The sequence below is a fragment of the Zingiber officinale genome, chromosome 5A (genome assembly GCF_018446385.1).
Source record: "Zingiber officinale cultivar Zhangliang chromosome 5A, Zo_v1.1, whole genome shotgun sequence".
Classification (NCBI taxonomy): domain Eukaryota; kingdom Viridiplantae; phylum Streptophyta; class Magnoliopsida; order Zingiberales; family Zingiberaceae; genus Zingiber; species Zingiber officinale.
In genome coordinates this window covers 149,449,594-149,473,205 of record NC_055994.1, presented here as the reverse complement: position 1 = coordinate 149,473,205, position 23,612 = coordinate 149,449,594, and the positions used below count along the sequence as shown (strand labels likewise).

The following is a 23,612-nucleotide window of genomic DNA, read 5'->3' as shown; positions in this document are numbered from 1 at the left end:
AAGTAACCTATTCGTCAAACGACCTCACACTAGTTGCCTATGCGGCATCCATCGATCCCCGTCAGTAGTATGGACGGTTGAGATCCATTATCCGCTCGGTATCCTTCCTTTCCTCAAAAACGTGGTGTTTACTATTGCGGCTGCAGTAATATCTCCGCCGTCGGCGATCTAAACGCAATCGAGAGAGCGAGATAGCACAATGGGTTTGCAGGTAAGATCTACTCAATCATCATCATTTTACCAGTATATTTGTGCTCCTTTTGGTTATTGGTATTTGTCTGTTCTCCTTCGATTTTGTTTTTGGAATTTTTGTTACCGGATCTTAGAGAAGATCATCTGTTGCATATGGTCCAATTTAAGTTTTTTTTGTATGATTTTTGTGATTCCCGGGCAGTAGACTTCGAGAGTCCTTTTTGATCGGAGACGAGCAATTCTTCAGAGTGTTGAACTGTTTATTGTCTGATCTAGTTTTTAGATCTGAGTGTAATATCAAGTGTTGCATCTTTTGTCCTTTATTCTGAAACAAAAAAAAAAAAAAAAAAAGGAACTTTCGTGTTTGGATTACTTAGGATCGGTTCCTTTTCCCCTTTAACATCTGGGTTCCGTTTGTTGAGTCAATTTTCCTGTTGAGTTTTTTTGAGGTGGTTTATGCCCCTTCAAATTAAAGCCAGGATTAGAAAAGTTAACTCTTGATGAGATGAGCCTACTAGATGCATGATTTTATTTCATTGAATTCGATATTCTTTTTTGTCAAACACATCTAATTCAAAGGATTTGTTAAAGAAAAAAACTGTAATTTCTCCAGCATGTTAAGCTTGTAGTTGCACATCATTTGTTGGGGCAGACTTCGAATCTGTTTTCTATCGATAAACTACTCTGAACCCTATGGTCGTAGTTCAGCAGATTACCAGGACTGTTGGCTTGCCCTGATAGAGGTCAAAGTCTCAGCTTTGGGTATCTAGCGATACCAAATACTACCGAATGACCCTCCATTTCTGACTCCTCCCTAGAGGGAGAATATGGAGTAGAAGGGAGTAACGAACTTCTCCCCGAACCCCCCTAAAGGAATTTAAGCAGAATGTTAGCACCCCCTTTCACTCCTCCTGTGTCAAAGATCTGTCCCGAGAAAGATCGCTTTTAGTTACCAGAAGGCTATTGTCTTAATTGCCACGAATTAAAAGTGTTTGTTTTGTGCTTGCCTGTGTATAAAACTGCATATGTGATTGAGTCATTTAATGGAGATATTAAAGTGCCTGAAAAAGAGCTTTCCAAAAACAATGACACTCTTTCCAGAATTTTGTTCATAGAACAAAATTATGTGTCATTTGCAATAAATTATAAATGAAGTATCGGTCTTTCCGTTGCCCTTATACTGATGAATTAAGGCGATGAATCTTTCTTAGAATTTGTTCTGTTGATGCATGCATATGGTCATTATTCATTAGTCTAACACTTGTACAATTTTAGCACTTTGTTGGCACCTTGAGCATAGACTCATTTTTTATGCTTTCAAAAATCAAACTCCATTGTATGTGCCATCTATATTATTTGGATTTCTCAGTGTCACCCCCTATAGTAGTGCTAACAAAAGATGACCTTAGATTTTGCATGTTAGCCCTCACAGGTATGGTGCATTGGTAAAACACTTAAGAGAACAAATAAGAGGACTAGAGTTTGAATCCTAGAAGGGATGACAAATATTCTTGAGGTCGTCCTTTAAGTGTGCATAAGTTGTGCTTAGGATTTACCCCATAAGCGAACCATGCGAAGATTGTCTACCTCCAAAATTAACCAGGTGAAGTCTGGACACCTTGATTATCAAAACAAACAAAAACAAAAAACAAAAAACAAAAGATGACCTCAGTAAGGACCCTTGGTAAGGGTATGATACATTCAGTACCTCGATCTGCTTGTGCTCCCAGTATTTGGAAACAATGTGTTGGAAGGCTAGATATTTGCCTTTCAGATAACCCTGTGCTACATGCTCATACTTGGAGTTGAGAGTAATATAGGTATCATTGCAGGTGCTATGTTATGCTTGAGGCTTGATTAGCTTGTTGTGGTTTCTGATTTGTTGCAGGAAGAGTTTGAAGAATATGCTGAAAAGGCTAAAACGTTACCGGATACGACTACTAATGAGAACAAATTGATTTTATATGGACTGTTCAAGCAAGCAACTGTTGGACCAGTGAATACTAGTAAGTTTTCAATGAATAGCTGTCATGTTTTTCTTCTCTTATAGAGCGTGTCTTTTCAAGTAATTGGTCAATTGATAAAATGAGAGAATCCTTCTACAAATATCAATATGGGAAATCCATGTAAGGTATAGAAGATGATTGTAAAATGATAAATATAGTATGGAAACTTCTTCCCTCCCTTTTAACAACCAAAATGTGAAACTACTTCTGGCATTACCACCACAACTACAATCCTATTACTGCTCAGAATCAGCAGAAGAGTACCCTCTATAACGATACTGATTGAATGTGCTCAGTGTACTGTTTCTTGTAATCCTATGAGACTTCAATGCAGATGCTAACAACTAAAGGAGTGCTCCCATCTTCCTGACTTTTTACTGATCACTGCAGTCTTGTACTTGATATCTCTGCGAGAAGTAAATGTATGTGCCAATCCTCTTAAAGATTCGAAGGCCTCCGGTTAACCATACATCAAATCTTAAATGTTGAATGTTCAATGTGTGTTAAAATATTCACTGGACACACTCGAGAAGGAAGAACTTTTGAGCAGTGACTTTATGATTTTTTTTTAAAAAAATCATTGGTGCTTCCCTTCGTCTATTCTTTATCTAACTTCAACAAGTAAAATTATGCACTTTGGTTCTTCACAGGCCGACCTGGAATATTCAATTTAAGGGACAGAGCTAAATGGGACGCTTGGAAGGCTGTTGAAGGTTTCCCACTTTTGTCTCGACAAGTTTGAGTTCAGTCTTTCTATTACTTCACTGAAAAACAACTGATAATCGCGTGTAAATTACAGGAAAGTCGAAGGAGGAGGCCATGACCGACTACATCGCCAAGGTTAAGCAATTGCTCGAAGAGGCTTCCTCCGCGGCCTAAAGCCTAACCACTCGGGGTATAGATTTACCGAACCAAAACAACTTGCTCTATGTAATAATGTTATATAAAAAAAAAACTACCTTCCAACATCAGCCATGAGCTTAGAATGGTCTTCGTGGGTGTTGTAACTTGTTATAGACTCTCTCTTTGGTTAGTTTTGGAGAAAACTCATACACTCCCTTATTTATTAGTCTTTTTTAACCTACGAAGTGGTTTGAGTTTCTAAAATTACTTTAATTAATTTACTGGATCCATATGAAAGTATTTTATACAAATATTTTTAATTAAATTATATTTTTAAAAATAATTTATTTTAACATATTATAGTAGCACAGTTTGCTAGCTATGTCACTGTTACAATATTTTTTTAAAAATGTATTTTATTAAAATAATAATAATTAAGAGCCTCATTTTTTATTTTATTTTTATCTTTAATTATTAAGAAGAGGTTGGTCGGTTGTTTATCAACTATGGAGGGCAAAATGGTCAATGCATACTTGCTGCACTCCTACAACTGTACCGTCCCTCGCCTTGGCACTCCTCAAGGGAAGCAGCGCCAGCAGCTTCACTGCCGGCGGAGAGCGATCGAGATGGAGAAGAATGTGGTGATGATCTGCTCTTTCGTGGGGTTCCTTGGCCTTCTCTCTTCTGCGCTCGGCTTCGCTGCCGAAGCCACCCGGATCAAGGTTTGCCACCTTACTCGATCTTGGTTAGATGGATTTTCCTCGAGTTTCCTTGCGTATAGCTCGGAGCCGGATCTTTGTCGATCTTACAACTTCTCTGTCATTTTCCGCCTCCGTCGCACCATCAATGTGAGCTTTAGGACTGGTTCTTGTGATTAGGGTTTAGAGAAAATGACGTTTTTGTGTGGGAGTTCCTATTGCAAACGTCCGATCTTAATATTGACGTTTCCAGGTTTACTTTGTGGGTCCTGTTGTGAGTAGAAGGCATCCACTTCTAGTTCACTCTGATGATTGAAGTCCTACATCAATTTCTAGTTCACTCTGGTCTCATTATTATATAGCTATCGGTTCTCAGGATGGTGACTGAAGTTTAGCATGAATTTGAAGTTTACTCAAGTTTCAAATAAGTCACAGTAGAAAATTCATCCAATAGTGTCATGTGTTTCCATTAGCGGTTCGAGATGGTTTTGTATTGGTTGTTCATTGCAAACTAGAGACTAAATTGGGTGTTTGAAACTTGATTAATCAAACAGGTAAAGAAAAATTTTAGACATGAAAATATTATTTCTCTTTTTTTGTTTAAATTTGGCTTGTTATTTTTACGAAATGCACGGAACCATTTGTCTTTCTTATCCATTAAGTTTGCCTAAGAAATTTGAATAACCTTGCAGGTTCTTGTTAAAACACAATCAGGTGTTGGTATCTGTAAACTTCCACTTGTTTAAAACTTAAGCAAACCTCATTAAGAATTTGGACAGTTCCATATTTATTGAGTATAATATTTCCAATCTACTCAATTGTTTGCGATATGTTAAGCTGCATTGCTTCCAATCCAATAGGCATAATCAGCCATTATTCATTTCAGTTTACCTTTATGTGTCAAGGCAAGCCTTTACTTTGTTAGGAAAACCTTGACTAAGCTTAATGTTTTTTCTCTACCCTGCAGGTTTCTGATGTGCAAACAACTTTAGGTCAATGCTCCTACCCAAAGAGCCCTGCACTAGCTCTTGGTTTAATAGCAGCCACGGCACTTATGATAGCTCAAGCCATTATAAACTCTGTAGCTGGGTGCATATGTTGCAAGAAATATCCAAATCCATCCAATACAAACTGGACAATTGGATTGATCTCTTTCATCACTTCTTGGTAAATTGATCAGCATTAGGTGCATTTATTGCTTAAACAAGTTGTGCCACATTTCATTAGTTATTCCTTCAAATATGGGTACTTCTTACTATTTAGTAGTTAGACATTAACATCATACCACATGTTTTGATGTTTCAGGATGTTGATAACTCAGTGTTAGCTGTTCACAGCAGTTGTCTTTGTTGAGCTTCTCTTGTTTTTTGTTTTTTTTCCCCTTAAATCTGAGCAAACACTTTCATGCCAAATACATAGCATACAAGAGTGTTTATCATGTCAATAGCCAACATAAATTTTGATATATTTCGGTAAAACAACACACTCATAAATCTATCTAAAAGCACGATAATTTCATAAAATAGAACTATAGCATATCTTTTGCGGTTCCATTTAAGGAAACTTAAAAGTCCAAAGCTTGCACTTTTTTAGTTCATTTATGCATGTCATTCTCTCTTTTTTGAGTTGGCCACACATGCTGGGAATTTATCATCAGTTCCTCTCTTGATCCCTGCAGGATTACTTTTATAATAGCCTTTGTTCTGCTATTAAGTGGCGCGGCCCTAAATGACCAATGGGGACAAGAAAGAATGTACTTTGGTGAGTACTGCTATGTCGTCAAGGCCGGAGTGTTCACAGGAGGGGCAATCTTGTCCCTTGCAAGTGTTTCACTAAGCATCGTTTATTATGTTTCTGCTTCACTGCCAAAGACCACTCAGCCATGGAATCCACAACAAAACCAAGGCATCGTAATGGACCAACCCCAAGTTCAGAACCCAGTATTTGTGCACGAGGATACATATAACCGGCAGCAATTCCCCTGAATCCTGACAAAAAAATTTCACTCAACCATTTCGAATTCCACTGAAGATATGGGTGTGTTTAGTTGCGCAAAGTGATGGTTTTGTATAATAATCCCTTCATAAAAAAGAGTTGTTATGCTAACAAAAATGTAGCTTGTGATTGAGGAATGAACAACATTCAATATTGTTCCCTTGAAAAGAAGGTGATGTTTTGGATCTTGTGGTGGATGTTTATGCTTGAAATTTAGGGAATGAATGAATTTATGGGAGGTATGACTTCTGCTACGGTATGTCACATCATGTTTTCACGATTTGATAATATTTTACTGAATTGTGTTGTATAGTTTCATGGATTCCTTAATTTGCAGGGCATTAAAATTGCAATGCAAATCTCATGGAAGGCCAGGAAATGGGTTCATCCTACCAGGGAAGACACCAAGAAGGTAATAAGATGATTGAAATATTGTTTTAACTATATTATTTTTTCTTTGGTTTCTCAAGGGACAAGAGTAGGAAGCAAGAAATTTGATTAATAAACTTATTTTTAATTTTCTTTTATATTTGCGCATTTAATTTGAGTGAAAATTTTATCTTCAGGTGCAGTAAAATTGAAATTTAAGTTTAATTTTTTTTTTCTATGTATTTATTTTTGATAAATTTTCTTGGTCAAAAATTAAAATAACACTTTTTTGAGAAAGGACCTTCCTTTTTCACCCACGCATCCACCCCTTCTGGTTTGTTCCTAATATTTTTAAGTTTGAATGAGCTAGTTGAATATGTTTTTTAATGTCTATATTTAGGGCAGTAAATGAATAAATTTGGTCTTCGGTAAAAGCTTATTTATATTTATTTAATATATAATATTAATTAAATAACGTGCAGGACATCGGCCTAATTTTTTTTATTAATTTTTTATTTTTTTAATTTTAAATTTTAAATTAAAAAATTAACATATCCTTCCCTAAATCTCAAATACATAATATATCTCATAAACACACTACTATATTTATATTTTGTATTCTTTATATGCTTAATTTTTTTTAACTGAATACTACAACCTGATTAAAAAGTCTAAATTTTAAGGTAAAATTTTAAAAAATTTTAACTTGAACATTATAATCCAATTGAAAAGTTTAAACTTTAGGAGTATATTTATTTTTTTTATTTTTAATTTTTCTTTTAAGTAAACATTATCAATTAGGAAATTTGAACTGTAGAAGTAAAATTTTTAAATGTAACACTATAAGTCAATTTTTAAATGTAACACTATAAGTCAACTGGGAAGTTTAAAATCTAAGGATATATCTATATTTTTTTCATTTTTAATTAAATTATAATATTCAAATTAAAAAATTTTAAAATTTTATCCTGTTTAAAATTTCCAATTAGATTAGAAATAAAAAAATTTAGCTGTTTATAGGATCTAGTATTATATTTATCAGGTATAATAATTATTTAGTATTTATATTTAAGAAAATATTGGTTTTTAAAAATTGAAAAAACATAAACAAAAAAAAAAGGTGCTGATATCCTCCGCACAGTTGGACACTCTGCAACACTCTGGCTATCAGTTTGGTGTGTAGATATATATATAATACAATTCATAATTATTATAATTCCGTATTATTTATATCAATTGTGATTCATAATTATTACAATATAATATTTATTTATAGCAACTGTGATTCATTATTATTATTATTATTTACTTAATTGACCGTTAAAATTTTTATACATTCGGACCACCAAATTAGTACCTTGGGTAAAAAAAAATGTGAAAAAGTTGTTTTGTTGATTTATATATATATAAAAAAGATGTCTTTTGATTGATAATTTTTGCCGACTTTTCTTTTGATAGAAAATGTTTTAAAATTTTATTTAAAATTAATTTCTTTTTTGGTTGGGCATTTTGATGATCACCCTACTAATGATATGATTAGGAAGCTGCCGATAAATCGACTGCTTAGCGAAGCAGCGGCCGCGTGCTTGCTCCCTCCTCCTCCTTCCTCTTTCTCCGCTTCCCCTCCTCGATTTTCCACCCTTTCTTTCCTTCGTGATCTGCCGCAGTCTGCTGATTGGGGCTTCCCCGAATCGCCTCCGGCCCAAAGGTTCGATCTCTCGATCCCTCCACTCCGCTTCCTCGCCTTCCCCGTCCGCATCGTCGATTCCCAGCTTCTGATTTATAATCAATCGAGCAGGTTTGTCCTCTATCTTTGCTGTACTTGTAGGAAAATTTCATCAAGGTGTGTTTTTCCTTTGCGCGGTTTTAAGATGCTGGGAGGTTGAAATTTCATTCGATTCTCATTGTTCTGCCTAGATCTGTGATCCCTCATGCTGGATCCTTCCCCCCTTTGTTTTTGCTTAGTCAGTTTGGATTTTCGGCATGCTTGATATTGAAAAGATCGAGGAAGAATGAGTTGATCTATCAACATCTCGATCAGGTTTTGCATGTCTTTGCGTTTATGATTTCAGTTAGTACTCTGGTGCCTCTTTTTGTGGTTTGTAGATGAAAAAATATACGAATTTGAATTTGCTGCTGTTCTGGGTAGGGATAAAGTTTTTTTTTTTTCTTTTCCCAGTTCTATTGTTTGTTAACAATACACCAGTATAGATTGACCTCTTGTCTAACAAATTAAGAATTGTGATCTTAGAAAGGACCTAACTTTTCCTGATATCTAATAAATGAATTCATCGTGACTTATTTGCAGGTAGAGTTCTAAGACGACAATTCTGTCCTGAATTCAGTGAAATTAGTTGATTGTAGAAAGAAGAAAAGAATAAAAAATCCTGGCTCTGTGAACGGAATTGTTCATGGATATCCCTGAATCTCATGTAATAGAGTGCGAGCTCTCCGATTTCGATAATGGTTGTGTGCCATCTTACAAGTCTTCTGCTACTTCTGGTGTCAAAGCGGGTGTATCTACAGCTGGTAGTGTGCACGAGCTTCTTGAATGCCCAGTGTGTACAAATTCCATGTACCCTCCCATACATCAGGTACCAACGTGTGGATTCCATTTCTTTCCTTTCCTGCCTCATGAACGATTGTTCATATGCTGAAAATTCATTTCCATGTGTTTGTATTCTCCAAATTTTTTAACATCAACTCGTCGTCTGCATTATGAATTATCTTGTTTCTCGGCTGTTTCTGTTCGATCTTGACTTGCTAAATTGAAGATCCAGCTACTTTCTGAAGCCTTCCAATATTTTTTTAGTGTCGAAAGATAGCTTTGATATCAAGGAGTATGTTGAAATTAAATTTCAAACCGTTCTTGAAAAGAATGCATATAATGTCATGGTTCTTCTCTAAACATTCTTGCAACTTACGATTTCACTAGCAGCATTAGATTGTATGGCAGAAAATTAATTGCATAATGGATTCAAGAATCTTTAGTTTGATTATTATTGCTCAAGAACAAGTAGCATACTGTATCCTTTATTGCATTTTTTCTCTGAGGTATGCAACTATTTGCTGATGATACTACAACCCGGAGAAGATTTTAGCAAACAAGAAGAAAGCTCTTTAATCTCGCCTCTATTTTCTATTTTCTTTTGCCAATCTTTGCTACCAGAAATCCACATGCAATCTGATTCTTGTGTAGTTCAGGAATCCTTCCAAAAAATGGAGGATAGCTTTATGTGCCTCTTGTTTTTGAGTGCTATTGTAGATGTTACCGTCATGCTTACGAATCTCAACTCTCGTGTGATCAATACTTGCAGTGCCCCAATGGCCATACTCTATGTTCAAGCTGCAAAGCGAGAGTGCACAATCATTGCCCTACTTGTCGGCAAGAGTTGGGGAACATCAGATGCCTGGCCCTTGAGAAAGTTGCCGAGTCATTGGAGTTACCATGCCGATACCAAAGCCCCGGCTGCCCAGAGATACATCCATATTATAACAAACTGAAACATGAACAGCAATGCAGGTTCAGACCTTACAATTGTCCCTATGCCGGTTCAGAATGCCTGGTCACTGGTGACATTCTAATGCTCGTCACCCACTTGAAAAATGATCATAAGGTGGATATGCACAACGGATGCACATTTAATCATCGTTACGTCAAATCTAACCCCCACGAAGTGGAAAATGCGACATGGATGCTCACTGTAAGTTTTTTTCTGGCCTTTCATGATAGTTGCAATGCATTTATTTTGTGTTTCAATTTTTGAATTTTGAGATGTTTAAAGTCCAACAAATTCCTTGTTTTTACATTCTACAAACCTTTACATACTAGTGAAAGAAGATCGTATTTGTTTGAGGTTTAAAAATCCTTTCCAAGCTGGTTTTGTTTCCTAACCGGAGTAAAACAGTATCAATGTGGATTGTGGAAAAGGAGCCGTGATGCGGATCGAAAGAGGGTGAGTCCATCGTCGAGCTTACCTTGCAACTTGCAAAACTGAGGGTGCTCACAGCTCGCAAAACTGCAGTCCTTAATGCAACGAGTCCCTGTTAGTATTTTTATGTGTCTTGAAGTGTTTTTTGTGCCATTCGGCAGCTGCATGATAAGTTTCATCCATGCCGACTGATACAAATGAAATTAAAACCTCAAATCAACATCATTTTCATGAGTTCAAGAACAAAACAGTTAGGTTTTGTAGCTTTTTCTCTTGTCATAAGTGCTACTATATAATTTAATTCAAGTTGTCTTGCAACATTTAGATGATCTTTTGCTTCTCTTACTGCAGGTTTTCAGTTGCCATGGCCATTATTTCTGCCTTCACTTTGAGGCATTCCTTCTCGGAATGACTCCTGTGTACATGGCATTCTTAAGGTTTCTCGGCGAAGACAGTGAGGCAAGGCAGTTCAGCTACAGCTTGGAAGTCGGCGGCAATGACCGAAAACTTACATGGCAGGGAGTACCAAGGAGCATCAGGGATAGTCACAGGAAAGTGCGTGACAGCTATGATGGGCTGATCATCCATCGGAACATGGCTCTCTTCTTCACCGGTGGTAGCCGGCAAGAGCTGAAGCTACGAGTGACTGGCCGTATTTGGAAAGAACAATAAAAGGCCTTGGATAGTTATCAGTCATCTAAAACTGTAGAGTGAAGGCTAATCTTTTCAACTTTGCCAATTTAGGATCATCTGTTTCCGAATGTACTTGGAAGTTTATGAGCAATTCTTGTCACTCTTGTATGATAAAATTTTAGAACTGTTGATTCAAAGCAATGAAACATGTGTAGTTGTATTTCTTCAGTCACTTGAAAATTTATGTTGACTCAATTTGAATCTAAAATTAAGGAACAAATTTATTTTCCATTTAAGAATATTTGGATTTGAAGGGGAACTTTAACACAATGATAAAATTGTTGTGTGATTTGAAGGTCACAAGTTTGAGTTACGGAAACAATCTCTTGCAATATAATATAAGATTGTGTATAATAGATTTTTCTCTGAAATTTCACATTGATAGAAATTTTATGCACCTGACATGCTATTTGGATTTGTTTACTTGGAGTGGGAGAACCCAAAGAAGAGTCATGGTAAGCGAAGAGGACAGAAAAGTTGAAATTTTGTTTAAAAAAATATTCACAAGAAAAGAAAGTTAAGAACATGGAAAAGAGAATGGAAAGTTGATGTTTTTGTTTACTTGGATGAGAATAAAAATGAGAGGGAATTCATAGTGGCAATAATATGTTAAAAGTAAACAAATTAAGAATGTGATTTTACTAGTTTAGAATTATAGTGCAATAATATTGTTCTCTAAACATGTTATCCTAGTGGTTTTCATAACCAACATTGCTTTATGGATAAGATTTTGTTGTGGTTATAAGCATGAACTCACATATGAAGAATTCAAACGATGGTCCATCGCGAAGAAACACCCTGAAGTGGACAGAAAATATGGATGATGTGCTCATAGATGCAATGTTACAGCAACAACTAATATTTTTGGTGCTCTAATTTTCACCAAGGACAAACCGATTGCGAAGTGAAAGATTATGCCTATCCTCTACTATGTTAAGTTCTATGCGGCGAGGCACAGTAGCTCTATCAACAAAACAAGAGGAAGAGGATGATGCAACCAACCTGGTACTTTCATCAACCAAGTTTCACTTTGAAGAATTTGATCGAGCGAATGCAACTAATGTGCCTACGGATCAAATTTAAGAAAGAGGTAGCATCAAACAAATACAAGAAAAAAGGATAAATATCAGTGATGATAGAAGGGCTCCGAGCTGCAGTCGCTGCTGTAAGAAGAGAATATCATACTGTCGAAAGAGCCATGAAGCATCTATATCTGAAGGAGCACTCTACAAATGAGATCATTGATGTTCGCTAGATAAGGCGAAAGCAAAAGCTTTCTTTGGGATCACAATTGACAAGAAGATTGCTTTGGGACTGTTCACTTTGGCAACAAGATGTGTTCATTGAACTCGAGATGCTCGTTTTTAGGGCTTTACCATGATCATACAAAAGTTGTGTAGTTTCTCGTTTCCGAATTAGGGCAAATACGACAAGAACTTAAGTATGTTCCTACTCGAGATATACTTTTCAAATATATTAACCTCACTAGAAGCAAACTACATTTGGAGCAATCTTTAATACACAACTATTGACATTTATTAAATGCTTAAGGTTGTGCTCGAAACTTACTGTCTGAGATATCAAGCTTGTGACTCCAGGACAAAAATCTGTGACATGCTGCGGCAACTATCATAATGTTTCACGAACCATCCTTGAGGCAAATGTGAGGTTTACTCGCACTTAATGGATCGATATATGTGGCGCACGAAGAGCAAAGATGCACGAAAACCAACAGTCCCCAACATGAGGAAGAACCCATAGCATACACAAGTCATATAGCCGAAGAAGAATGAGGTTTGCATGAAGCCCGACATGCCTGATCTTGCATGATAGTAATAAATGCAGTAGAAGAAGATGAATACGCCTGTGGAGCCCCCGCAAAGAACAGACCTGAGGATATGGAAAGAACTACTGTTGAAGGGTAATTGGGTAGTAACATATACAAAGACTACCAATGAATTCACTAGACACATCGAATTCATTAAATTTATTAATCAAAGGTGTGACCGACAGAAGCCCCAACCAAACAATATTTGGCGTTTCAGTGAAATACAACTTTAATGATGACTGCAAATAGTTGTGGTGCAAATCTACAATCCGATTATCAACTCGGCTACATGCCCGTGGGGGCATGACTAAAAATAGTTGGTTAAATGGTTCGAAGTTGTAACATATCTACAGTTGAAACATTGTATTGATCTTGATTTTCTGGCTAGGATAACTTTCCATACACCAGCAACCACAAACAAAATTGTAGGTCAAATACTTTTCTCCCTAGAAATCAGTAAGATTACTCAATATATAATGTATAAAAGTAACCGGTAGGGAACTGATAGGTTGTAATGCTCTCCTCCATGCAAATACCTAAATAACTAACCATTGTCTGAAAATCCATCTCTACGGCTCCATTTGATCGGACTAACTGTTTTTCATAAGCTTTCATTATATAGGTCCATGTTAATTGACACCGGAGAATCACAATATTCTGATTTCATTGAAGAGCATCCTTTGTTAGATGATCCAAACTAATGAAAGCTCAAGAAAACATAGCTTGACATGTTGCATCGAGATTTTACAGGAAGAAAACTTTCTGTTAGGTAGAAATGGTACAGTCTTTAAGGTTATTGCTTAAAGGCAAGGACCCATAAGGAATGCAGAAGGAAACTAAAAATATCTGAACCATTCTGTTGGTTCCAAAAAAAAAAACTATGCCCGTGTCAACTTGGGACTCAAAAATATCTACTTTATCTCTAATAGAGTAGGCAAAACAAGGACAAATATTTACCTCCACCACCACTGATGATCCTCTGCGGCAAGTTGAAAGTATGTCAATGCGATTGTGATGAATGCTGTGACAATGATGAGGATGATGAAAACGATAAATAGGATACTGTAGATTGTATAGATCCTGTGACCCCACACACTAGCAAATATGTAATATAGTTCCACATATATAGCACTGAAGGGAAGGAATCCTGCCATTGCCATCTGAGGTATGGTTCCTCGATACCATGCCAATTCTGGAATTTCTCTTGGGTGCTTTGTGGTACGACATGGAGCTTGGAATTCACTCTTGCTGTTTTTACCAGCAATTCCACCCAATACAAGCAATGGAGAAGTAACCAATGTCCATATGAGAAGAATCACGAGGATAGTGCCAAATGGCAAAGCTGCAGTGGCGTTATATATGATAGCGACAGTGTTCAGAAAGCAGAACGTCAAGAACAATGGTCCACAGAATAAGCAGCTGGTCAGCAGCAAATTCCTCACCTGGAACCAAAGAGGGGTAAGAGAATCAACCATAAAACAGCATAAAAAAATCGATAAAAAAACACACATAAACAACCTCTTACCCAGTTTGTTCCTTCGAGCTGCACATAAAAGGAGCTAGCTGTGTAACCAGCAATACCAGAAGTCAAAGCATATATAACAACAAGGGCTGTGAATAGAGCACCTCGGTTGTATGGATAAAACACGCCGACAAGTGCAAGGAGGAAGATGAAAATTGTACTGGTAGAGAGACGAAAGTATTAGATGATATTAAGGTATTATCGGGCACCGACATTAGAAACTTTGAGTGTGGGATCTTACAGAGCAAAGAGCTGAGTTCCAGAACCAACAATAGCTGAAAACAAAGACTTGTGCTTCGGAAATCGGAAAACATCTCCATGAATATATTTCCAACCAGTCTCCTCTTTGTCATCAAGAGACTCCTCATCAACAGAATACCTCCAAGATAAAATTTCCAATTTGGCAAGATTCATCAAATGAAAAATAATGCTTCAAAAGTAAAACCTTAAAATTTATGTCTTACTTGACAAAATCATTTTTGAGCACCCGCATGAGAATTGTAGCAAGGAACCCAGTTAGAAGTAGGACAGTTATACATGAATTAACAATAGAGAACCAGTGAATCTCTAAATGCTGAGGCATAGAGGATGTCTTTGAGTACTTTGCCATCCTTTCCTCATAGGTTATGTCAGTCTTATTCCAATGAACAGAATATAAGAACTCTACGTCTAAGTCCTTATCCTCAGAGATATCCACCGAAAAAGCAGGGTCAGTTTGGACATTGATTTCAATGACCCGATCATGGTTATACTGAATATCAAAGTGAATGTGTCTAAAAAGCAAGTACTTGTCATCACTTGACTCAGTCTTATCCTTCTCAATCTTACCCACAAATCCCCACAAAGGTAGGTCATCATAGTACATTTCGAAGTAGTAGTCCTTTGCAACTGCATGTCTAAACTTCGCAACTTGTTTTGTAGACAAAGTTTTCTTGCACAGAGATACAGACTGCTTATCCTTGAGAAAATTTAACTCATATGGCGCATCAACCAAACGATCACCATTTAGAACTTCTCCAAGTGCTTCCTTCTTCTCAATAACATGTTCTGATCCAAGTCAAAATTTTACAAAGAGTTCATAAATAAAAATAGTATCAAACTTACGAAATGGCAGTGAAATAGTAAAGGAAGAATGGACCTGGCAAACAGAATGGCAAGTCATAGTAACGATATGTTTCACTGCAAATGCAGAAGATGTGGCCTGTCATTATTCTAGAAATGCTAAAAATATACAATGAGAAACTATAAATGCAAAATAAGAGCAGAAGAAGATTATTGGGCCTTGTAATCTAGTGTTCAAGTACTATTAAATATTAACAAATGACTCAAGATTAAACAAGGAGCGTTAGTTTGATAATCACAATAAACAGTCTTTAACAACCCAACTAAAATATCAAATCAAAGATCTTTTTTCTAGGCTCTGATATGGTTTAGATTTAGAATCAGGAACTTGGAATGTCTGGTAATTCAACAAAACAGACAGTTAACATCAATGGAGATGAAACAAATAATACAACCTGAAGCTTGTGAAAACTACTCCACGAGTTCAATGCCAATCTAACTCGTGATTCTGGTTAATCTACAAAAATAATGTTGTTTGACATATAGACACGGTATCAAACAATGGTAGATTCATTCTAGGATTAGCACGACAAAAGCAACACTTCAAACTTTGACATAGTCCTCCAAGGTCAACTAGACCATCCATGATATTTCATGGAGATTTTAGTTTTTGTTTTTCCTTTAAACAAAACTATTCATTCTAGGATTAGCACGACAAAAGCAACACTTCAAACTTTGACATAGTCCTCCAAGGTCAACTAGACCATCCATGATATTTCATGGAGATTTTAGTTTTTGTTTTTCCTTTAAACAAAACCTAATAGTATACCTGATTCCATGTAAATAGCAAAGCTAAACAATCGAAAGATCTCTTTTTTTATTACAGTACAAAAGATAGTGGCAACGACGAACATTCTGCTGCAAACAACTTCGCGAAACACAGATCCACTAATTTCATCAAAAAACCCTAATCGAAAGGACGCTAAAACCAACCACGGGGGAGAATCGACAGGCCTTGTGTAAAGAATGGTCGGAATTACCTAGGATTATGAAAAGGCCCGACCTTGTTCACGTAGAGGGGAACATGATCGCCCTCCTTGTACCTATGGTCGCTTTCATCAGCTCCAACCCTCGAGCAGCAAGCCAATAACAGAAGAAACAGTGCTACCTCCATCTCTGCAATTACGAAACCTAAAACACATCCACAAAAAAAGCTCAAACAAGCGTTGTTAAAATCCACTCTATTTGCCTCGAAACGCTCACCCTTTGTCCTAAAATTCCTTCCAAACCCTCTGAGCCAGACGCGAGGATAGTTGTTTGGATCTGCAGACAAAATGCGAAGATCGTTGAGCAGAATGGAAAGAGAACCCGACGAGATCTGAAGAGAAAAGGGCTCGGGCGTGATGAAGAACAGTGAGAGGGATTTGGATCCTCTCCAAGAGCCGCTGTAACTGCCACATGAAGTTACCCTCGGTCTGGCCGTTCGATTGGGTAGGTCCCATGCAGTGGCCAACAGGATGGATTTATCATTGTCTACGGAGACTAAGAGCCGTAGGAGCCGATCCGGCCTCCAACGAGCTCCGCGACACATGTCCCCGTGCGGTATCTCCGCCGTCATATCACGCTTAAAAAAAAAATCCTAAATTAATTTTAATAAAATTTTAAAATAAAAAATATGTAATGATCTATAAATATTATAATATGATGAAATACAATAATATTTAAAAATAGAGAGTAAAAAAATTGATGATAATTATTACATCATCTCGAAGGACGATTTAAAATATTTATTTATATGATAAATGCAATTAGTCTTATTGATTAATTCTGGATGATTGAATCGGTCTAATCTTACAAAAAAAAATTTTTTGTCATCAGAATAAATAGGAAAACACTAATTATGAATGGACAAGAAACCCAACATTCATTGATTGTCCGTCTCTATTTAGAGAAAAATTTCTACAAATTTATCATAATTGGGGGATCGAACTATAGGTACCTAGTTGACAATCTTGATGTCCTATCGTTGCACCATATCCCTGAGAGCATCGAAATATTTATTTACATGGCAAAAGGTGATTCACTCACCCAGCGCCCCAGTCAACCCGTCCCTAGGCCAACACGGAGGAGGTAAATACTATAAAAATGTAGAACCGCCACATCAGTGACCCCCCTAGAGCCGGTCCCACGGATATGAAGGGAGGTAAATGCAGGTACACAGGTGGAAAGTGCATGGCGGAGACGTTAACCCCAGGCAGTGACACCCGGGGGATCGACCCCTGGACCTTTCATCCACAGAACCATGCACTCCTCATCTGTGCTACGCCCTGGGGACAAATCACAAATGACTATAACCATTAGTGCAGGTGGATGAGATATAGGGAAAGACATATTCGAACGCGCTAAGTTTTGACTCCAAGACTTCATCTGGTAACACCCCATGATCATATTTATTTATGTGGCATGTGGTAAAAGGCGATTCGTTCACCCCAGTATCTTTCTCAATTCGTCCTTAGGTAAATATGGAGGAGGTAAAATACGGGTGTTACTAGCTATTCAAAATAATCATACTTATTTATAATCACTAGAAGGGAAGAGAGAGAGATTGCAATTACATGTTGCTCATTAAGCAATAACAGAAAGCAAGAACAAGTAGTTCAAGACCGATTTAGAAATACATTTTTCCTACTCGCTAAATAGTTAAGACGAAGACGACTTGTTCATTTATAACGACAATCATAGATGGTGCAACTAGCCAAGTCCAATTAAAAAGACTGCTAAGATTAAGACCATGAAGGAGGAAGAATACCCTCTAGCCGAGCTAGGAAGTTCATCGGCACGAGGTGGAGCACCAAGTTACAAAGAATAAAATCGGCAAAAGCTCATTCAGGTGGAAGATCTTGCTAAACAAATTCTTGTTGTGGGGACTCAACTATGAACATGAGATAATACTATTCGGTGAGTCAAAGATATATTTTCATATTTTAATTACTGCAATAGGGATTGCATAAACTACGTAAAGATCAATAATCTACGATACACATGTATTTATATTTTCAAACTACACTTTAATTGGTAAAGAAAATCAAGCTGGCTATATTGTAAATGTATAATTGTACATGTGCATAGAAGAAAAAGAAAATACTTTAAGATTAGTCGGTGTGGCAGCATAAGCTGAACGTAGAGAGAGCGAACAAGAACTAAGGCATCATTTGTCTTGAGATTTAGCCATGGGATGAGTTTTCAGCTCAAAACATAATAAAGACAACACTAAAATTAACATAAAGGAATATTTGAGAAAAGTGTCAGCAACAAAGCTAAAAATAATTTGTCATCCTACCATAAAAGTAAAATGGCAGTGCATTGAACATTATAAATTTCCATAATATTTCAATTCATCAAAATATAAGGCCTACAAATACAAATTTAGAATTTCAAAATTAAGAGATTTCAAACCCTTGAACTTGTTGTAATAAATAATCTTGAGGGCTTCCTCTACAACAATAATGTGGTGGTCTCCTCAAGAATTCTTAGAGTTTTAAATAACAACTAACATCACACTATTGTTAAGAGTTGAAGGAAGGTTTTTTTACTAAAACTTACCAAATACAAATTTTAAATTCAACTAGTTCGGATAGTTGAGCAAGAAATCAAACCCAAATGAAACTTCAGAGATGAACTATAACCAAAGTTACATAGGATTTTTAATGAATTTTAACCAGCTACGTACGTCGTCGATCAAATAGTAGCTTTGGATTAACAATAATACTGTAATTGTAACTACAATTCCCACCGAGAGGATGAAAATATTAAAGGTTAATATTACTCTCATCTGTAATGTTGTTGATCTAATGAGAGATGAAGGAAACAAGTACACTATTATATTTTCCATCTTTTCTTGGATGATATTGTCGTGGATATTAAAAGCACTCATGAGATAATAGCCACTTGCTATCACAGTGCCTTATAAGAAGCCACGCTTGACAATATAAAAATATACTCTATTGTCCACCGACTGTGGTATTACGAATATCATCTGTAACGAGAGGTAGAATATGACGACAAGAAAGATATTCTTAACGTCTTTGAACCACTGGACATGGTATCGGTGGGGAAAACGTAGCCTTCTTACTCTCTGTCGGACACTGTAGCTGCTGCGAGGGAGATGTTTCACGCAACGGGGTCCGCAGCCAGGAAGGAACTGTAGTTTCCTTTACAGCTATAGAGATCTTGATGGTGGGAGTATGCGGCAAGAGAGAGCTTGACTGCGACGACTACGGCAAGGGTGAGCTTGGGGAGAGTGACTACGGCGATGGGAGAGTGGCGACCATTGCTTTGGAGTATTCTGTGGATGGAGCTGATTGAAGGGATGGAATATTGCTGTGGGTGGAGTTGATTGGAGTGGTAAAGGGGGATTAAAATCATCTTTGAAATAAAAAATGACAGGAGAAGAAAACAGTCCATCCTTTTGTTTTTAGTCCCATTTTAAGGAGAGAGGAAGTCATGTTTTCTGGAAATACAACTTGCAGTCCTATTTTAATGTTCGATGTCTTCTTCGGCGACAGCTCACGACGATGACAGTGCTTATGGAATAGTACGGCGTAGTCTTCTCCGGTAATCGATCACGACGGCGACAGAAACAGGGCATGCGGTAGAGGTGAAAAGTAGAGATAATTTTTAGTCATAATTAAATTAAAAATCAATTCATTTCAATCCGTAGGTTGTGGAAGTAGAAATTACAAATGAGTAAAAGTTCGGTTAAACCGAATTTACCAACCGAACCGATAGAACTTAAAAGTTCAGTTAGGTTAATTTGAAATTTTGTTTTCTTTTCTAGAAATATTGGTTTAATCTGTTTAATCAGTTCGGTTTCGGTTTTGAAAATCGAAATCCAATTAAACCAATTAAACCGATATTTTGAGTTGAACCGAACTAAATCGGAACCAAACCTAATCAAACTAAACCAAATTGGAATCAAATCAATCTGAACAAAAAAAAAAAAAAATCAGTTATTTCGGTTAAAAATCTAATAAACCGATGTTTTATCGATTTGGTTGGTTAGGTTTTTTTAAAAAGTTCGGTCGGTCCGGTTGGTTAGAAAAAAATTCGGTCGGTTCGCTTTTTAGTTTAATCGTTTTGGTTAGTTCGGTTTAAACCGATTGCACACCCCTAGTAGAAATGAAATAATGAAGGTAGGGAAAGGAAATATTCTATGAAGAAAGAATGAATGAAAATGGTGAAATAATAATGGTAGAGAAAGGAAATGTTCTCCAAAGGAAGAGAAAGAAGGAATGAAAATAGAAGGAAGATAAGGGGAGGGAAGGAAAGGGGAAGGATAAGAGAAAAGATGGAAAGAAATGATAGAGAAAATAAGTGGGAAAATTACTTGCCAAGGGAAATCTTGCATTAATAAATGAGGAACATAGTGCTGCAATTTGATGTATTTTTACGGGTATTGTTTCTAATCATGTGGTTGTACTACCAATAGCTTCTACTAATTGCCTTGCAAAACAATTATCTATCTTCCAAAAGCAAACATGAGGCATGATTGGTTATTACAAACAAATAGAAGATTGATGTTTTGTTTAAATTGGACATGATTGCGATGCTCCTCCGTGTTCTTTATTGACATCATCTAGAGTTTGTACAATTACTTCATATAGAAATTACAATCAATCTTCTTGGTGTTGTCTTACCTAACCTAACCTTGTGGACAATTTGTTTCGTTCATCAAACTTGGTTCACACTGTAGCTTAACTTTTCTTTGCATAATTTGGACCATCTTGCTGATCATCTATGAGCAAATGACAAGGATTTCCTTTATCATTGTTTGTTCTTGTGCATGTCATGCTTATTTAACTTCTGTTTTCTTGAGTTAATATTGCATTGCAAGTGATTCTTAGACTGACCTTCTTTTTCATGTTAGTTATAAGGCCGGTTGTTGTGGATAGATTGTTTGCAGTTTTGTACAATCCTTGTGATCACTGTTTTTCTTTTCATAGGTGGTATTTCAAGCAATAGCAGAGGCTCTTGGGTTGGCTGCTGTAATAGCAATAGTTGCTATTACTGCCATAATTGATGAGATATTCTCTGCAAATATTATCCTAGGAACAAGTCTTATCACAGCACGGGTATGCACAACTACTTTTAATGATTTCTGACTAATCTTTATATTTTGAAATGACAACAAATGAAATTTCCTGTACAGGCTGGACTCTCTATGGCATTGGAGCTTTTCTGGTTGGTCTCCCCCTTGTGGAGACTGAGTTTTCCTTACAGGTTGAATCAGATATTACTCCTTATCATGGCCTTCTGTTAGGCCTCTTTTTCATGACAGTAATTAAGTATATCAGTTCCTATCTTCCTTACAATAATATATTACAATGTATAGTAATATATATTTAAATCAACGATCCTCAACAAACATGAAGACAACATACTGTAAATCTATATTTTTAATAATATTTAAATCTATGGATTAAAATCTCAAGCTGATTTATTCGATACGAATGAAACATCTCGTTCCGCCGACGGACTAGCACTGGCACGCCGCAACACACCTGGCCCCGTAGATGCCTCCGGACGCGCCGTGGAGGCCACGCGTGCTTGCGGTCGTCGCCAAACATTGGAACATATGATTTTTTAGGGTTTAATAAATACCGGCATGCGGACATCTGGAATAGTGACCCTCAAGCGTGAGCAGCAGGAGAAGACGCAACGATAAGGGGAAAAAAAACTTAAGCATTTCAATCAAAACTTAAGTTTATATTTCTAATCTACTCCTAACTTAAATAAGATAATCAAACATCCTTTCTAAAATTCTAATCTGATTATCTCATTAAAATAATTTAAGGATTATTTTATTATAAATTTTTATTTATAAAATTAAATTAAGTCCTAAAGTTAATAATTTGAGTTAATAATTTTAATTATAATTGAAATAATTTAAATATACTTAATTACAATCTAATAAAATTATCTAATTATATATATATATATATAAATAATTCGATGAAATACAATAATATTTAGGAGCATAGATTAAAAAAATCATGATTAACTAATAAACAATCTAATTTGTATAATTGACGAGAAATGTTTATTTATGAGGCAAAAGAAGATTAGCTCGTCCCTAGTGTCCTGTCAATCCGTCCTTAGGTCAATATGGAAGAAATAAATTACTGGTATCTACTGACATTGCAAGTGATTGAGATATGGGGAGGATATACTCGGACATGTCAAATTTTGACCCTAAAATTTCATGTAATAATATTTCATGCTTCAACCACCGCATCACACCGTCTCGAGAGGACAAGAAATATTTATTTATGATGACGAAAAGGGCATAGAGAAAATGCAATTACAGATTGCTCATCAGACAATAACACAAAGCAAAAACAATTAGTTCAAATCCAATTAATTCAAAAGTACATTTTTCCTACCCGCTAAAAAGTTGAGATAACATGACTTGTTCATTGTTAACGGCAATCATAGATTGTGTAGCAAAGTCCAACCAAAAGACTGCTATGGTTAAAACCATGAAAGAGGGAGAATACCCACTAGCCGAGGAAGTTCATCACCATAAGGTAGAGCACCAAGTTGCAAAGAACAAAATTGACTAAAGCTCGCTCTGGTGGTAGGTCCTGCAAAATAAATTCTTGTTATGGGGACTCAACTATGATCATGAGAAAATACTATTCAATAAGTCAAGGATATTATTTCATACTTTAATTATTGTTGTAGTGATTGCATAAACCACGTAAAGATTAAGGAGGCGTTTGATTCTTTCCTAAGAATAGGAATCGAAATTACAATTAGTCAAGGATATTATTCCTATTTATACAGTAAACTATCTTTAATTTTTTCCCTCATAATTACAATTAACCAAAATTTTATTTTATTTAATCTTATTTACTCATAATTGCACTTAGTCAAGATTTTATTCTATTTAATTATATATCTTATAAAACTAATAAACTCTTTCCTTCTCAATATATCTAAAAAAACCCTAATAGCTCTTTCACCAATGCTTCGTGCCTATTCGTTTTCTCCTCATTAATTTTGTATGTTTATATTCGATGCCTTTTTTTCTTTTCTTATCAATAATTTTATACGTTTATACTCTCTCGCCGATGATACTCTCAGAGAACGCCCTTCTCTTCCCTCGCTGATAATAACATGAATCAAAGATTTTTTTTTATCGATACAATGTAAAATAAAATGCTTCATAAAAAAAATTTAAAATTAAAATTAATAAAATTTTATTTACGTTCAATGTCTCAAAAAGATTAAATAATTTAACAGTGTTAAAAAAATTATCTAAATATTAACGAGAAAACTAAAATTTATATAAAAATAATATTTTATTTTAAAAAAATAAATTAAGTTTTTATTAAATCGGCCATTCTCAATCCCAAATTCAAATGAAAAAATTTGAGAATTTTTTTTAAATATATTAAAGGATTTTTTTAA

At 35.9% G+C, this 23,612-nt stretch overlaps 4 protein-coding genes across 6 annotated transcripts; 3 read left to right on the top strand and 1 right to left on the bottom strand.

Annotated features, from left to right (window-relative positions):
* Positions 1-49: 49 nt before the first annotated feature.
* LOC121982412 (acyl-CoA-binding protein) lies at positions 50-3,267 on the top strand. Its single transcript, XM_042535455.1, has 4 exons — positions 50-211; positions 2,081-2,198; positions 2,849-2,911; positions 2,998-3,267. The coding sequence occupies exons 1-4, from the start codon at positions 200-202 to the stop codon at positions 3,075-3,077; spliced, it is 273 nt and encodes a 90-aa protein (XP_042391389.1). The 5' UTR covers positions 50-199; the 3' UTR covers positions 3,078-3,267.
* Positions 3,268-3,387: 120 nt separating this feature from the next.
* On the top strand, positions 3,388-5,922 carry LOC121982411 (protein MODIFYING WALL LIGNIN-1-like). Its single transcript, XM_042535454.1, has 3 exons — positions 3,388-3,763; positions 4,707-4,906; positions 5,418-5,922. The coding sequence occupies exons 1-3, from the start codon at positions 3,548-3,550 to the stop codon at positions 5,722-5,724; spliced, it is 723 nt and encodes a 240-aa protein (XP_042391388.1). The 5' UTR covers positions 3,388-3,547; the 3' UTR covers positions 5,725-5,922.
* A 1,754-nt stretch (positions 5,923-7,676) lies between these two features.
* Positions 7,677-10,896, top strand: LOC121982409 (E3 ubiquitin-protein ligase SINAT3-like). Of its 2 annotated transcripts, none has more exons than XM_042535453.1 (4): positions 7,677-7,811; positions 8,412-8,697; positions 9,421-9,807; positions 10,387-10,896. In XM_042535453.1, exons 2-4 carry the CDS (start codon positions 8,515-8,517, stop codon positions 10,705-10,707), a joined length of 891 nt encoding a protein of 296 aa, XP_042391387.1. In that variant the 5' UTR covers positions 7,677-7,811; positions 8,412-8,514; the 3' UTR covers positions 10,708-10,896. The 2 variants fall into 2 exon arrangements, with proteins under 2 accessions (XP_042391387.1, XP_042391386.1); XM_042535452.1 differs by having other exon boundaries at positions 7,680-7,901.
* Positions 10,897-12,106: 1,210 nt separating this feature from the next.
* LOC121982408 (transmembrane 9 superfamily member 2-like) lies at positions 12,107-16,561 on the bottom strand. 2 transcript variants are annotated; one of them, XM_042535451.1, is made up of 8 exons: positions 16,404-16,561; positions 16,181-16,331; positions 15,217-15,257; positions 14,543-15,125; positions 14,320-14,457; positions 14,082-14,238; positions 13,514-13,998; positions 12,107-12,618 (listed from the first exon to the last, which is right to left on the bottom strand). In XM_042535451.1, exons 2-8 carry the CDS (start codon positions 16,312-16,314, stop codon positions 12,399-12,401), a joined length of 1,758 nt encoding a protein of 585 aa, XP_042391385.1. In that variant the 5' UTR covers positions 16,315-16,331; positions 16,404-16,561; the 3' UTR covers positions 12,107-12,398. The 2 variants fall into 2 exon arrangements, with proteins under 2 accessions (XP_042391385.1, XP_042391384.1); XM_042535450.1 differs by having other exon boundaries at positions 16,181-16,316; positions 16,404-16,522.
* Between the last annotated feature and the right edge of the window lie 7,051 nt (positions 16,562-23,612).

Coding starts and splice junctions, on each gene's coding strand:
- LOC121982412 (XM_042535455.1), top strand. Junction 2,199..2,848: donor TGTTGGACCAGTGAATACTA/GTAAGTTTTCAA, acceptor GGTTCTTCACAG/GCCGACCTGGAATATTCAAT. Junction 2,912..2,997: donor CGCTTGGAAGGCTGTTGAAG/GTTTCCCACTTT, acceptor TGTAAATTACAG/GAAAGTCGAAGGAGGAGGCC.
- LOC121982408 (XM_042535451.1), bottom strand. CDS start 16,314: ATGGAGGTAGCACTGTTTCTTCTGTTATTGGCTTGCTGCTCGAGGGTT. Junction 14,239..14,319: donor GGAACTCAGCTCTTTGCTCT/GTAAGATCCCAC, acceptor TCTCTCTACCAG/TACAATTTTCATCTTCCTCC. Junction 12,619..13,513: donor GATCATCAGTGGTGGTGGAG/GTAAATATTTGT, acceptor CCATATCCTCAG/GTCTGTTCTTTGCGGGGGCT.
- LOC121982409 (XM_042535453.1), top strand. CDS start 8,515: ATGGATATCCCTGAATCTCATGTAATAGAGTGCGAGCTCTCCGATTTC. Junction 8,698..9,420: donor TGTACCCTCCCATACATCAG/GTACCAACGTGT, acceptor CAATACTTGCAG/TGCCCCAATGGCCATACTCT. Junction 9,808..10,386: donor ATGCGACATGGATGCTCACT/GTAAGTTTTTTT, acceptor CTCTTACTGCAG/GTTTTCAGTTGCCATGGCCA.
- LOC121982411 (XM_042535454.1), top strand. CDS start 3,548: ATGGAGGGCAAAATGGTCAATGCATACTTGCTGCACTCCTACAACTGT. Junction 3,764..4,706: donor CCGAAGCCACCCGGATCAAG/GTTTGCCACCTT, acceptor TCTACCCTGCAG/GTTTCTGATGTGCAAACAAC. Junction 4,907..5,417: donor ATCTCTTTCATCACTTCTTG/GTAAATTGATCA, acceptor TGATCCCTGCAG/GATTACTTTTATAATAGCCT.